Source organism: Solea senegalensis, linkage group LG11 (assembly GCF_019176455.1).
Source record: "Solea senegalensis isolate Sse05_10M linkage group LG11, IFAPA_SoseM_1, whole genome shotgun sequence".
Taxonomy (NCBI): domain Eukaryota; kingdom Metazoa; phylum Chordata; class Actinopteri; order Pleuronectiformes; family Soleidae; genus Solea; species Solea senegalensis.
Window position 1 is genome coordinate 882,867 of NC_058031.1, and position 13,741 is coordinate 896,607.

The 13,741-nt window shown below is 42.1% G+C and overlaps 2 protein-coding genes across 6 annotated transcripts in view; both read left to right on the forward strand.

The window, feature by feature from the left end:
* arfgef2 (ADP-ribosylation factor guanine nucleotide-exchange factor 2 (brefeldin A-inhibited)) overlaps positions 1 to 6,846 on the forward strand; it is a 41,776-nt gene extending 34,930 nt beyond the window's left edge. For both annotated transcript variants that reach the window (XM_044037715.1, XM_044037717.1), the window contains exons 33-39: positions 124 to 181; positions 285 to 393; positions 504 to 643; positions 1,021 to 1,198; positions 1,391 to 1,529; positions 2,941 to 3,058; positions 4,246 to 6,846. In XM_044037715.1, the coding sequence (XP_043893650.1) occupies positions 124 to 181; positions 285 to 393; positions 504 to 643; positions 1,021 to 1,198; positions 1,391 to 1,529; positions 2,941 to 3,058; positions 4,246 to 4,410 (907 nt within the window). In that variant the 3' untranslated portion in view covers positions 4,411 to 6,846. The remainder of the gene's footprint in view (positions 1 to 123; positions 182 to 284; positions 394 to 503; positions 644 to 1,020; positions 1,199 to 1,390; positions 1,530 to 2,940; positions 3,059 to 4,245) is intronic.
* Positions 6,847 to 8,840: 1,994 nt separating this feature from the next.
* Positions 8,841 to 13,741, forward strand: part of bcl2l1 (BCL2 like 1) — a 33,808-nt gene continuing 28,907 nt past the window's right edge. Inside the window, exon 1 of one of the 4 annotated variants that reach the window (XM_044037581.1) lies at positions 8,841 to 9,366. The gene's annotated coding sequence lies outside the window, so the exon portion shown is untranslated. Of the gene's footprint in view, positions 9,367 to 11,720; positions 11,926 to 13,741 lie in introns of those variants that run through there. The other 3 variants (XM_044037584.1, XM_044037583.1, XM_044037582.1) reach the window with 3 other exon arrangements.

Consider the following 13,741-nt stretch of genomic DNA (forward strand, 5'->3'; position numbering starts at 1 on the left):
ACACAGAGCTCGTAACTGACCATTCTGACACGTCCTAATTAAACATATTTGTTGTTGTATAATGTGTCCCCTTTAAATGACCTCTAATTCTGCTGTTGTTTCTGTGTGTGTTTCTCCCCTCAGGTTGTTGACTTGGCGACCGGCTGGACAGGATGAGGAAACGGCTGATGGGAAACATTTTGTAAGCAAACAAATAAATAAATTCACAGAACAAACAGCCGTCGGCTCAGTCGAGAGGATGTTCGACTTGTTCTTGTGTCTGATGTTTTTCTGCTCGTCATCAGGACGCCGATTTCGACACTCAGTCCCAAAGCAGCTACGACCGAGCTCTGTCAGAGCGGGGACACAGCCAGATGTCCAGCGACGACACGTGGAAGGGCAAATCCAATGCTCGTGAGTTCACAACACGCACGAGAATTCAAATCGGACTCGGCGTGAAATGTCATGAAATCTGAGCATCAGAGCTTTCAACTTGGATTTTGCTGTTTCATTTTGTGCTGCAGGAGTTTCGGACCAAAGGCTGTTTGCAGGGCTGCTGATTAAATGTGTGGTGCAGCTCGAACTCATCCAGACCATAGACAATATCGTCTTCTACCCGGCGACCAGCAAGAAGGAGGACGCTGAGAACATGGCTGCCGCTCAGGTATGGTCAAAAAGGTCTAAGGACACAGGATAGTGTGTCTGCCTTTACTTCATGCAGACACACACTCTCTGGCTCATTTTCCATCACAGCACACAGGAGTTGTTGATCCACTGCTGCCTCCGTCAGTCCGTCTGCTTCTCTGTGCGTTTAAAGGTTGAAGTCTTAATTCAGATTCACCTCAGTCTGACCAGCAGCTCCTGTGTCCTGTTGGAGCAGGAGAGTAAGCGACATCCAAACTTGAGTTTCCAATCAGAAAAAGCTGTTGAACAGTGAGATGAGGCCACAGAAACACATTCTTAACACATTATGGGGTGAGCCTTCTTAAATCAAACCACACATCAGCTGAACTTTAATGTCTAACCCCTTCCCTCCGACAGCGAGATGCTCTGGAGGAGTCGCAGGCTGCGGGGAGTGAGCTGGTCCCAGAACAGGGGATGTACAGACACATGACCTCAGCGCACCTCTTCAAGCTGCTCGACTGTCTGCTGGAGTCACACACCTTCGCCAAGGACTTCAACTCCAACAACGAACAAAGGACGGCACTCTGGAGAGCAGGTAATTCAGCCTGTTCTCTTTGTGTCGTGTTGAGAGAACTCGGCTTTAACAAATTGCTGAAAGTAACTGATAAGGGAAAAGGTTTTTGTGGTTTTAAACCAAATGCTTAAAGGCTTTTTATGGTTTAATGTCACGGACACAGTGGAGAGACAGAAGGGAAATCACATGAATCGTCCCTCTCTGTGCCTTCAGGGTTTAAAGGGAAATCCAAGCCCAACTTGTTGAAGCAGGAAACCAGCAGTCTTGCCTGCAGCCTGAGGATTCTGTTCAGGATGTACTCTGACTCTCAGCTGCACGACTCGTGGCCTGACATCCAGACACGCCTGCTCCTGTGAGTACGACGCATACAACACCATCAGGTTTGGGTGAAGCAGCAGCTTTCCTAGGACAGCTGGGTCATATAGTTCCTTTCAATCAGGAGGTAATGGTTGTTATTAGTTTAGATTAAAGGCGGGGTTCAGTTTGTTGGACACAAACACTCACTTTCACTGGAAAAAACAAACTGATTTCAGACGAGATCGCAAGACATGTAAGCTTGTAATTGAACGTCTTTATCTTGTCTAATCAGATGACCAGAGACGACCTTTCTATTGTTAAAAATTCTCTACCTATTTTTTTTGTTCTCCGACTTTATGGCATTTTATGGCACTTTTTTTACGGTTGCTTTGCAGCATAGGCAGTTGTTGCTGGTGCTGGGTTAGCAGTCTTTCCAACAAGGCACCTCTGAACTGCTCTGTGATCGGTTAAAGTCGACCATGAAAAGGCTGTAAACTTTACCTTTGAACAAAATAACTAAATAAATACACACTTAAGTCTACGTTATCTCACCATTCAGCAGCCCGTTCTGACTGGTGTTGCCGCTCACTCTCCCAGAGCAAACGTCATAGAGAAAATCACTTTTCTGAAAATGGTAGAAAAATTATATTAAACATTTTAACTTGGTAATAGAGGCAGCAAGTGGATCATGTAAAAGTGCAGATTTAATCAATGGGCTTTGGTGCAGGAGGAGTGAGCGACAGACACAAAGTTCAGTGCCCACTTATAACTGAGTACAAGCTGGCTCTTGGTGCAGTCTTAAGTATGAGTCAGTATCTCCTACAAGCACACTTAAAAAAAAAAACACTTCAGCTATACCTTTAATACACATTTGGGACACTGGTGAGTGTTTATGGCAGCAGGATTAAGGTGGCCTCACAGTATTTACGGTATAATGTCTCAAATGTTTCCAGATTTGCCCTGTGTCGCTGTATTCCTTTTTTTTGTCTTTACAAATGTAATAAGCACGTCTTTGTTTATCGCATCGTAAAAAACAACAACAACAAAGCGACAGAACAGAGCTGATTGTTTGACTTATCACTGTTGCTCGTCTCCACTTCCTCACAATGTTGCCAGCTCGTTTATTACCTGGTTAAAAATGAACCAGAGATAAGCACCAACTGTGTCTGTCGCAAAAAAAACAAAAAAAACCCAAACAAACGTGCAGCTCTGGCTGTTTGTTCTCTCTGTGTGTGTGTGTGTGTGTGCACGTGTGTGTGTGTTTATACAGATTCATCAGTGAATTGTGTTGTTCCTCATGTTTGTGTACGGTACACAAACATGAGGAACAACACACCACTGATGGTGTTTTATGACTGTGTGTGTGTGTGTGAGAGAGAGAGAGAGAGTGTGTGTGTGTGTGTACAGATTCATCAGTGAATTGTGTTGTTCCTCATGTTTGTGTACCATGTGGTGTTTTGTGACAGAGTGTGTAGTGAAGCCCTGGCCTACTTCATCAGTCTGACCTCAGAGAGTCACAGAGAAGCCTGGAACAGTCTGCTCATGCTGCTGCTCACCAGGACACTACGACTGCCGGATGACAAGGCAAGAACACACACACACACACACACACACAGTCAAACTTTGACACCTCTCTCTCTCTCTCTCTCTCTCTCTCTCTCTCTGTGTGTGTGTGTGTAAGAGCATGATTTTCATGGATGAGTCACTGCTGCCCCATGACTCAGGGTTTCTTTCTTTCCAGGGCAGTTTAGATTTGACCAAAACTGTTGAGGTTTCCCGTCACAAATTTACCCAGAATGCAGCGTCAACACCACAATACCTCACAAACCACAGCGTCAGTTAAAACTAAAACATATTGGTCATTAAATGAGAGAACTTGCCTTTATGTTTTCTGTCAGATGTGTCACTTCAGTGTCGTCTTTAATTATGTGCCGTAGTTTGTGAATTTCCTGCCAAAGCGACGCCATTTTGGCAGGAAGCAGCACTGTTTACATACATAGATACTCTGTGTCCGTCACTGGCAGCATAGATGTGTATTCATGAAAACAATTAACATGGTGGCAAGACAGGGTTCTCACAGGTCCTTGAAAAGTTGTTGTTTTTTTCAAATTCACAAACTTTCAAGGCCCTTGAAAGTTGTCATTAAAAAAACCTAAATAGACATGGTTCATTGAAAGTGCTTGAATTCTGTCCAAGAAAGAAGTTAAGCTGATGTTTAGGTGAATGTCTCCCATATTACGACGCCACCTACTGTTTCTCAAGACGATAAGGTTGAGAGTCTGTGACGGCGCTGAAGCTGACATGATGACGTCACAACTTCCCCGTTGGCAGATAAGGGGAAACTTAAGGGAAATGACGTACAACAATCATCAAATACAGACTTATATCCACGTGACCATCTTTGTAAGCTACGTTCCCCTTAAGTTTCCCCTTAACTGACCACTTTCATTGCGACGTGTAAACGTTCTCGTTTGGAGTTGAATGAGGGAAAGTTGAAGAGGTCATAGTGCCGCAGGTCTGGTCCGGAATAATGTCCATACTGGTGAAAAGCACCAGGGGGCAGTATGAGGGTGAGATGTGGTCCGTCTGTCAGGTTCTGTCAGGTTCTGTCATCGTTTGCTCGATATCCGTGAACTCTTTCACCTGTTTTCACGATCTTTTCCTGCCAACACGACAGGGGAGCAAAGTGAGTCATGTGACAGTCACATGTCATTTTACACATTTCCATACTGACTGCTCTCACATGTGTGAACGTTCTCTCTTGTCTCCAGTTCAAGCCTCACGCGTCCTGTTATTACCCTCATCTATGTGAGATGATGCAGTTTGACCTGATCCCCGAGCTGCGGGCCGTCCTCCGGCGCTTCTTCATGCGCATCGGCTCCGTCTTCCACATCGCCGCTCCTGAAGGGACGTCTGTCCCCTCGCCCACGTCCTAGAGTGAGCGAGCGAGCAAGTGAGTGTAGAAACATGAGGAGGAGGAGGAAGAGGACATGTGAGAGACACTCTCCTCCTTCCTCTGTTTCTATCTCCGTCTGACTGGAGACGATCACAGACGTCAGGAGGACGACGACAGACTTTTTGCTTTTCTGTCTCTGATCATGACTTGGCATTAAAGTGTTGGGACTTTTTCTTGTGCGACGGAAAAGTCTGTCCTCCTCCGTACTTCCTGTTTTCTTTTCTCTCTGGGACGAACAGCACTGTGACCGTCTCGCTCTCTCTCTCTCTCTCTCTCTCACTGTCACAACATGACTGGAAAAAAACTCTAAACACATAATTTATTGATATTGTCGCAGAAACCCGGCCGGACCTTGATCATCATCATCATCATCATCATTATTATTATTATTATTATTATTATTATTATTATTGTTGTTATTTTTTTAATACTTAACAGAAAGTATTCATCTACAAGCTGAATGCAAATGAACTACACCACTGAAATTTGAATTCTCGGCCATGTGTGCCTGGTTAGAAGTTTAATCATAAAGATGTTGTATTAATATCTGACCGCCCCTCCTCTCATGTACCTGCGTTTGTTTTGTTTGGGATTATTTGTGTGATATTCTTTGATTGCGGGGCTTATTACCATGGTTACAGCTGCAGAGATGTGACGCAGCCTGGCGTCGGACGTCCTGGCGTCTCTTATCATTCTTCTTGCCCGTTGATGAGATTTTATTTATTTATTTTTGCTCTCGTTAGTTTGGATTTTCCCAGGGTACCTGCTGCTTTACAGTGTTACAGGTTGTCATGTTTTCACTCACCCACTAAAGCCTCCAAGGATTTCACTTAAAACCCTCCCCACTAATGAATGAATGAATGTATGAACGGATGAATAAATAGGGCATTAAGTGGTTCTATGATAACGGTTTTTCTTCTTCGGGCTTTTGGTTTGAACGTCAGTGTTGTGTCGACTTAACGGGAGAGTTGAGCAGCTCAGAAGTGATGAGGACCAGCGATGAGCTGATGCTCGGTGATAACTGCTCTGAAACGCGGGGAGAAAGAAAAGTAGGACAATTAGATTCGAGTCGGAATTCTGAGAAAAAAAGTCCGAATTCTGAGATGAACTTTAAAAGTTAGAATTCTGACTCAGGGGTGTGAACGTTAAAGGTCCAGTGTGTAAATCCTGTTTCCATCCAGCGATTCGTCACGCGGTTGTTTTGCATTTCCATCTTCAAACATTGACAGTTGACATTGCCAGTTCTCGTGCTACCAAACACAGTGGTCCAGCGCCTACTGGGCGGAGCCTGCCTCATTGCAGTGTGTTGATTGGCGGATGGAGACAATCATCTGTAATGTGCGACAGGAGGAACGAATTTTGTTGTTTTTTTCCTTCAAACAACAGCACGGAATGGACTGTCCTCCATCGTTGCTCTTTGTTTACAGTGTCGTGTTCATCTTTACGTTGCTCTATTTACGTAACTGACGTAGCATGTTTATTACGTAAGAGGCTACGTAACTTGCGTATCTGGCCCACACGCCTTGCCATGGAAACGTGTGTCAGATCAGAGTGAACTGTTCCCGAGCTCAATGTGGCGAGCTGAGCTGAGCTGAGCTGAACCACTTGGTGGAAACAAGTCTACAGTGACATCTAGTGGTGATGCATTAACTACAATTATCTTTCTTTTTATGTTCGTATGTGATGATGTTTTTGCTTCAAAATGCAAAAACAAGATGGTGGCCTCCTCAAAGCAAGTCCCTTGCCTTGAGTCCATCACAGAAGGCGATTAAAACCTAATATTTTGTTGTTGTTTTAGAGCAATTATACACTCATACAATCGTACGTGTGGGTAGTTTGTTCCATTTCTGCTCATAAACCGTTTAAATGTTACACACTGGACCTTGAAATATGACTGTCTGAAGTGCACCATGAGACACAGCTTTGTCTTTCTGTTTAAAAGTACTGACCGTAATCAGACTGGTGTTGAAGTTGTGATCGTTTCCAACATTGATAAAATAGTTATTGATTCATCCCGCAGCGAAACCAAAGCTCATCTACAAACAGACACTCGGAAAACATCGGCATCCCGGATCCTTGGTTGTTTATTCCATGCCTTTTTATTGTAAAAACACAAACAAAGGAAGTATGTAATTATTTTAAGTGCATTTAAAAACCTTTTTTTGAGATGCATTCCTTCCTGTGCAACTATGGATGTCGACTTCCCTAACGCAGGGGAACATATAAATATTATATATATATATAAATATATATATATATACAGTAAATGATTAAAAAACATCTGACTGTAAAGTTTTCAATGTAAAATACTTAGAAATGAAAGTGCTATACGATTCTATACATAATATTGTGATGTAATCTTTCAAGCATTTTGGTGAAGTCATCAATAAAAACACGAGTTCTGATCCAAAGACGACGACGACTGGTTTGCTTTTTAAAAATGTTCATCAAGCATTTTCACACAGTAAACGTAGACCGTCTGTAATGTTTGTGAAGGGATTAAACTCACTGTGGTCAAAATGTGCTGCTCATGTACGGGAAGGGTGTTAGTGCCACACGTGCCTAAAAATAAAATAAAATAAAAAATACGACAGCATGATTTCTGAGATTAAAGTCAGAATTGAAGTCTGAATTCTGAAATTACAATCCGAATTAAAGTCGGAATTCTGAGATTAAAGTCAGAATTCATGCTGTTTTGTTGTTTTTTTTTACATGTAGCTCTAATATTCGTCCATGCTCATGGGCACTAAGGTGTGTCTTACTAAAGCAACGCTTTAATCAGTGACTCGCAGAGCTTTAGACGGCAGTATTTTTTTATTTTTTTTGTTTAGATTGAGTCTGCGCGTATCGATGGACAGATTAGATGGTCTGCGGTCAAGTCGGGACAAGTTCAAAGTACAAATGAATGAAGGCTGAGTTCCATTTAGCCTGCCTTGGTAGCCTTGCATTGAATTATTTTCATCTTGGATTATTATTGTCATCATTTGGTCGATCAAAAGTTGAAAAATATTGATCAGTGTTTCTCAAACCAGGAAATGATGAAATTTTTAAATGTCTTGTTTTGTCCATGCAGCGGCCCAGTTAATGTTCTGTGACCCTACACTTCCTTTGTAAGTTCTAATGAAAACTGGCCTGACAACAATGTTTTCACAGTAATAGTAATGCAGTAATACATTAGGTCACATTTATCACATTATTATTCAGCGTTTTATTACACGCAAGCTTGTCTAGTGTTTTAACTGTAATTGTCTACATTTTATTATCGATAAAAAAACGTTTACATTCTGTTTTATTTCTGCCTGTTTTTGTTACTTATAGATTCACTTTAGCGGCCCTGGCCGCCTCCTGACCAGACTAGAAGTTCACTGGCCCCAGGTCATTTTGAATTTGAGCCTCAATATCTCCAGGAATTCAAGGAGCAGTCGTCTGTTCACGCCATTCACTGTTCATCAGTTTGCTTGACATGTGTCAAACTCATCAGGCGTCTTACTTGGAGCAGACAAGAGATGGAAGAGATCAAAGACAAAAAAGACGTCCTTTGATGACTTTGAAGAAAGAAAAGGTGAAGTGAAAGCGTTATAAGTTCCCACTGCCAGGAAACCATGTGATCGGTGTGAAGAACAAGAAGAACCACGTCTCGTAAGCATATGTGTGTGTGTGTGTGTGTGTGTGTGATCGCTTTAAGACAAAAGCAAAAAGCCTTAGAACAGAACAGGATCCTCACTTTCACAGAGACAGTCTTGCTTCTTTTCTATGATCATAGAACAACATTGAAGTCAACACAAGTCCAGTAATGGTCACACGTCTGCAAATGTGTTGTATGTATTTTTAATCATGACAATTATTTGAATTTAAACTTGGATTAGATAGCTGTGATCCATTATAATAATTCTTATCATAAAAACACACACGAGTATGATATGGGAGACAGAGCCTCCTGTTAAAATGAATTTACATGTTCACACCGTGACAATAGTTTAAGCCATTAATATCAGGCAGTTTAGGCTGTAGACCTAGTTTTTAACATTCATAAGTTGTTTTGTTTTTTTACACAGACCCTTTTTCAAAGCAATTCTAATGGTTTTTAGGCGATGTATTCACTTATTTGATTTGTTTGTTAAAAGTGTTTAACCCTAACCCCGAGTGCTCGCGTGGCACGGACCAGTGCCACAGGTGCACCCTTTGGTAAATTGCTGTGGGAATAATACACAGCTCCTTCTATGGAAATCCTGCGGTGTGTGTTTTGTAACCAATGACACCATTAATTCATTGGGTCACAACCTGTATCTCCAAAACATTTCATCCGAATCTGCTCTTTCATTTTCCAATTTATGCTCATAAATTCAAACACACACACACACACACACACACACAAAGACCTCCTTGGCGGTGGTAACACAGGTGCCCGATGGGGGCGCTGTGCTCAAAGCCGTAGTCATCTGGACACGCGCTGGATTTTGGGGGGTAACAAAGGTTACCATGGAGACCCCTTACATCCTTTGTTTGGCTAACCACAGCGCTACGAGAGAAAAGATCGCGTTTTGTTAACCCGTTTAAACCAGTTAATGTGTTACGCACTTTACATAAAAGTTTAATAAATAAACGCAGGGATTATTCGCAGAGAACAACGCTTACCTTCGGCTAGTTCGTGCTAAAGCTAACGTGTGAGGCTATACTAGCCTAGAAGCTAGTTTCAAACTCCGCTGTTTGTAGTTTATAGTTTTAATACGTAAACGGCGTAAGTTTAAGACGGCGGGACTGTCGGTGAAGTTACGTAGGAACTAGCGTAGCTGCGGTGGGCGGACCTGCAGTAGCCAGTAGCTACTAGCCACAGCCAGGCGCAGGCTAGCAGCGATGACGGATCGGATTATCGGTGCCGGTCTCGGGGCGGATTTTTGAGCCGACAGACATGGTTTTTACGGAGCTCACCGAACAAGTAAGAGCCTCACGTTGTGTTTCCACACGATACTGTGTGTATGAAGTGGTGAATTTGTGTGAGAGAGTGACAGGGTGGATGGATTTTTTTTTCCTCCAGTCACAGGAAGGAGGAGGAGGAGGAGGAGGTCGACGACAGACTGCGAAGAATGCGTAACCGTAACATTTAGCTGCTTTTTCCGTCAGATTGCGGATTAAATGTTGTTTGTCGTTACGAGGTTATTCCCCCCCCGCTATAATTTGGCCTGTTCTGTGCTGACGCTGTGAATGACTGTGGAGTAGGTCATGATATGACAGTGACACCCATCTTCAGCTGTACACTTCGTAGTACACGAATCAAGATTAGCTGCAAAATGTAGTGAAATGCTGATTCACTGTGTGGGTTCAGTACTTGGAGAGTCGGGATGGTATAGACATGAATACATGGCAAACTGGGATTTACACGCACAGCTGCTAGGTTCAGATTTATCACCACTGTCAACAGAATCAAAGAACAAAATGTGGTCTATTGGTAATCTAAATATATGTCAATAGAAAGTGCACGTGTTTCCATTCGCTGCTGTTATAAATTCTGACTTAGTTCACCGAGATGAGCTGTAGGTGTCGCCAGAGACAAGGTGATGTAAACAAAGAGCACTAAAAGCTGGACGTTCCTGCTTCCATTTAACATTTAATATATTACATTACATTACATGTCATTTAGCAGACGCTGTTATTCAAAGCGACTTCCAATAAGTGCATTTAAACATTTGGGTACAAATAAGAGCTAGAAGTAAGTAAGAGCTTCAAGTAAACCAAACTATGAAGTGCTAGTCATAAGTGCGATGTATACGTTTTTGTTTTTTTTGTTTTTTTTGTCGTTGTTGTCGTCTTAGTCGAGGTAGAGTCGGAAGAAATGTGTTTTTAGTCGGCGGCGGAAGATGTGGAGGCTTTCCGCTGTCCGGATGTCGATGGAGAGCTCGTTCCACCATTTGGGAGCGAGGACAGTGAACAGTCTCGAGTTCTGCGAGTGCCTCTGCGATCTTCTCAGTGAGGGGGCAGCGAGCCGGTTTGCCGATGCAGAGCGAAGTGGGCGGGCTGGGGTGTAGGTTTTGATCATGTCCTGGATGTAGACTGGACCGGATCCAGTTGAAGAATGTGGTTTGGTTTGCAAATATTGACCTTTTCTTGTCTGCCGTTCACGCAGTTTTTCCCGTGTTGTGAAATTTGCAAGCTGGAGTCATGTGATGGGCCGCACAGTTGGTGCACTCCTGCCTTTGCAGCAAGAAGAGTCGGAACAAGGGTCTTCCTGCGTGGAGTTTGCATGTTCTCCCCGTGTGTGCGTGGGTTTTCTCTGGGTTCTCCGGTTTCCTCCCACAGTCCAAAACATGCAATATCGGGATTAGGTAAATTGAACACTCTGAATTGACCATAGGTGTGAGTGTGGTTTGTCTATATATGTGACCCCACCTCGTGCCAATGTCAGCTGAGATTGGCACAGCGACCGTCATCTGGAGGATAAAGGGCTAGAGGATGGATGGAGTCACATGATTAATAATCGACAAAGAAGCATCCTACAGTTTCAGTGGAAACAACTGTAAAACATGCTGCCAAAGCTCGCTGCTTTGTCCCCAGGAAACAGAGTGTGCCAGGCACTTGGCTTCACTCACTGGTGATACGCTGTGGTTGTATATTTACGTTGTCAATGGACATACGGAAATATTGAAAATGTTGTATTTCCTGTTAATGGGATGACTTGCATTCCTTCAAAATCCACACGCATTTCAGTCCATTTCGGATCATGCACAATAAAAGCCAGACCTGACCTCTGTGCCAAGTTTCCAGAGTTTTTTATGCACGTTAACCCCTTCAAAAATGACTGGAAGGCTAAAATAAAATAAAAATAATAATAATATATATATATATAATAATAGTAGTAGTAATAATAATCTTAAGAAAAATAATCGGGATTTGTGCCCCCTGAGATTCGTGCTCAGCCCCTTTTAAGGCCTTTCAGATGCTATGTTGATGCCTGTGACTTGGTACTGCCCTCTAGAGGAAGTATTGTGTAAAAACGGAGTTATGTAGGGTAGTGATGGAGAATAAATGGGCCTTTACACTGACTACAATCACACTTAAAGAAACACAAAACAAAACCCTGAACTGTCCCTTTTAATGTGATTTGTTATTTTACGTCATTTCCGAGCAGTTTACGGCACAGCCGCTGTAACAATAGCAGCATATGGGGTTAACCGGATATTCAGACATCTGTGAAGGCATCCTGTTACGTAATAGAGGAGGCCTGGGCATGCAAAGAGGAGGAGGAGGAGGAGGAGGAGAGGAGGAGGGGAGGGAGGGAGGGAGTGAGGGGGCGTGGAAGGATACGTGCAAGCTACACACTCACACACCAAAGTGTCTGCCGTACATTCCTGGAGCTTGACAGCCTGCGCACGGACACACGGAGACATACAGGAGACTCATAGAGACGTACAGAGACGTACAGAGACATACGGGGGACGTTTGGACCCAGAGGGACACGGTGACGGCACAGTGGACTGTGTGTGTGTGTGTGTGACGCTGGGTAAGACGCGTATGTTCCTCTGCGTTTATCCTCCACCTTTGCTCTGTTTTTGCTTCGTGTGTGTGTGTGTGTGTGTGTGCGTGTGAGAATCCTCGTGTTGCGTTCAGGTGCTGCTGTGTTTTTCTTTGATTATTTATTTTACATGGTCGTCGTGACTCGCTCGTGGCTCTTGTTCTCTCCGTGCTGTTTACGTCGCTGGTGCGCTAATAAAAGCGTGAGCCACGTGCTGGCAGCATGGGACCATGTGGCCGTTGTAAACACTGCTGCCTTGTCCTCGAGGATCTTTATCTCGCGCTGAAGGAGGAGGACATTTCTGTCTCTTCCTCTGTCACATTCATATAAATCACACCGTCTGCTACTCAGTGAAGGTGCCAGGAGACTGTAAACTTTGTTTTTTGTTATTATTATTATTATTATTATTGTTATTTATCATTGTTTATGTGTTTGGGGAGTGGATTGAGCTGTTTTCCCTCATCAGCCTGCTGCTGTTGTGCTGTTTTAAAGAGGAGAATGACATGAAATGATGCATCGACTGTGCAATTCTGGGTCAATGTTGACGTTTAGAATAACATTATGTTCCACAGCAGACAAAAAAAGTCAAGTTGTTATTTTGTTTGTTTTTATTTCTCTCTCTTGGGGCAAAACGTGTAAAAAAAATGTTTTATAAATAACAAGTCAACTGTTTTAATGAGCTCTCACTTGTTCTTAATGTGACTTCCTACAGTCAAATATAGGTTAAATACTACTAGGGCTGCAACTCACGATTATTTTCATAATCGATAATAATCTGTCGATTATTTTCTCGGTTAATCGAGTACTTGTTTGGTCAGTAAAATGTCAGAAAACTTTGAAAAATGTCGATCTGTGTTCCCCAAACCCGGAAATTATTTTGTCTTATTTTGTCCACAATCCAAAGTGATTCCATTTTTTTTTTTATCACTCAAATTTTTATTGAAAATGTTGCATACAAATTAGGGCATTTATGACCATCTTAAATTAAAGAACGTTTATGCAATAAAGAAAAAGAAAGAAACTTCAAAAGACAATGAAAAAAAAACACAAATCAAGCAATTGTAAGAATCTGTGATTGAATTTTTAATGACTTCTTTGTCAAATCCAGAAAGTATTCACAAGCTGAAAAATTTGAAAGCTTTGATTTAATTATTGAAAAAACACTCAAACCAATTCATTGATTGTCAAAATAGTTGATGGTTAATTAAGTAAAAGAGTTGTTGACAGTGTAGATAATAAATGCTATACATATGTATGTATATGTACATATATATACACACACGCATATGTATACGTTGAAATTAATTTGCACCTTAAGTGATTTGTGGTTTCCTAAAATTGATTGTTTTGAGCTGCAACTAACGTTTTTTGCAATGATTAACGAGAAACTATCTCGTTATAACGTGAAAACAATAACTTACTAAAACTGTCTAGTTATAACGTAATACTCCATATACCAAATACCAATATGCTTCCGTAAATCAGGGCACTCCGTGGTCTGTATTTTTATATTTTGTGGCCCATATATTCAGCCAGTTTTCTTTTTTCCCCTTCCATCTAGGACTAGATGGAAATCAGCACTAATTATGTCCATTAATATGCACTGTCCCATCCAAATAAATGGAATCTGATAAAATAGAAGTTTAATGATAGGAATTCAGTGACCACTTATTGTCTCCCTCCAATCTACATTTAATATCTGCACTGCAGTGCAATTACATACAGTATTTTCAGTAAAAACAATGTATAAACTAAATATTAAATTCATACAAGAGAGAATCAATTCAATGCAGACCTAGACGAC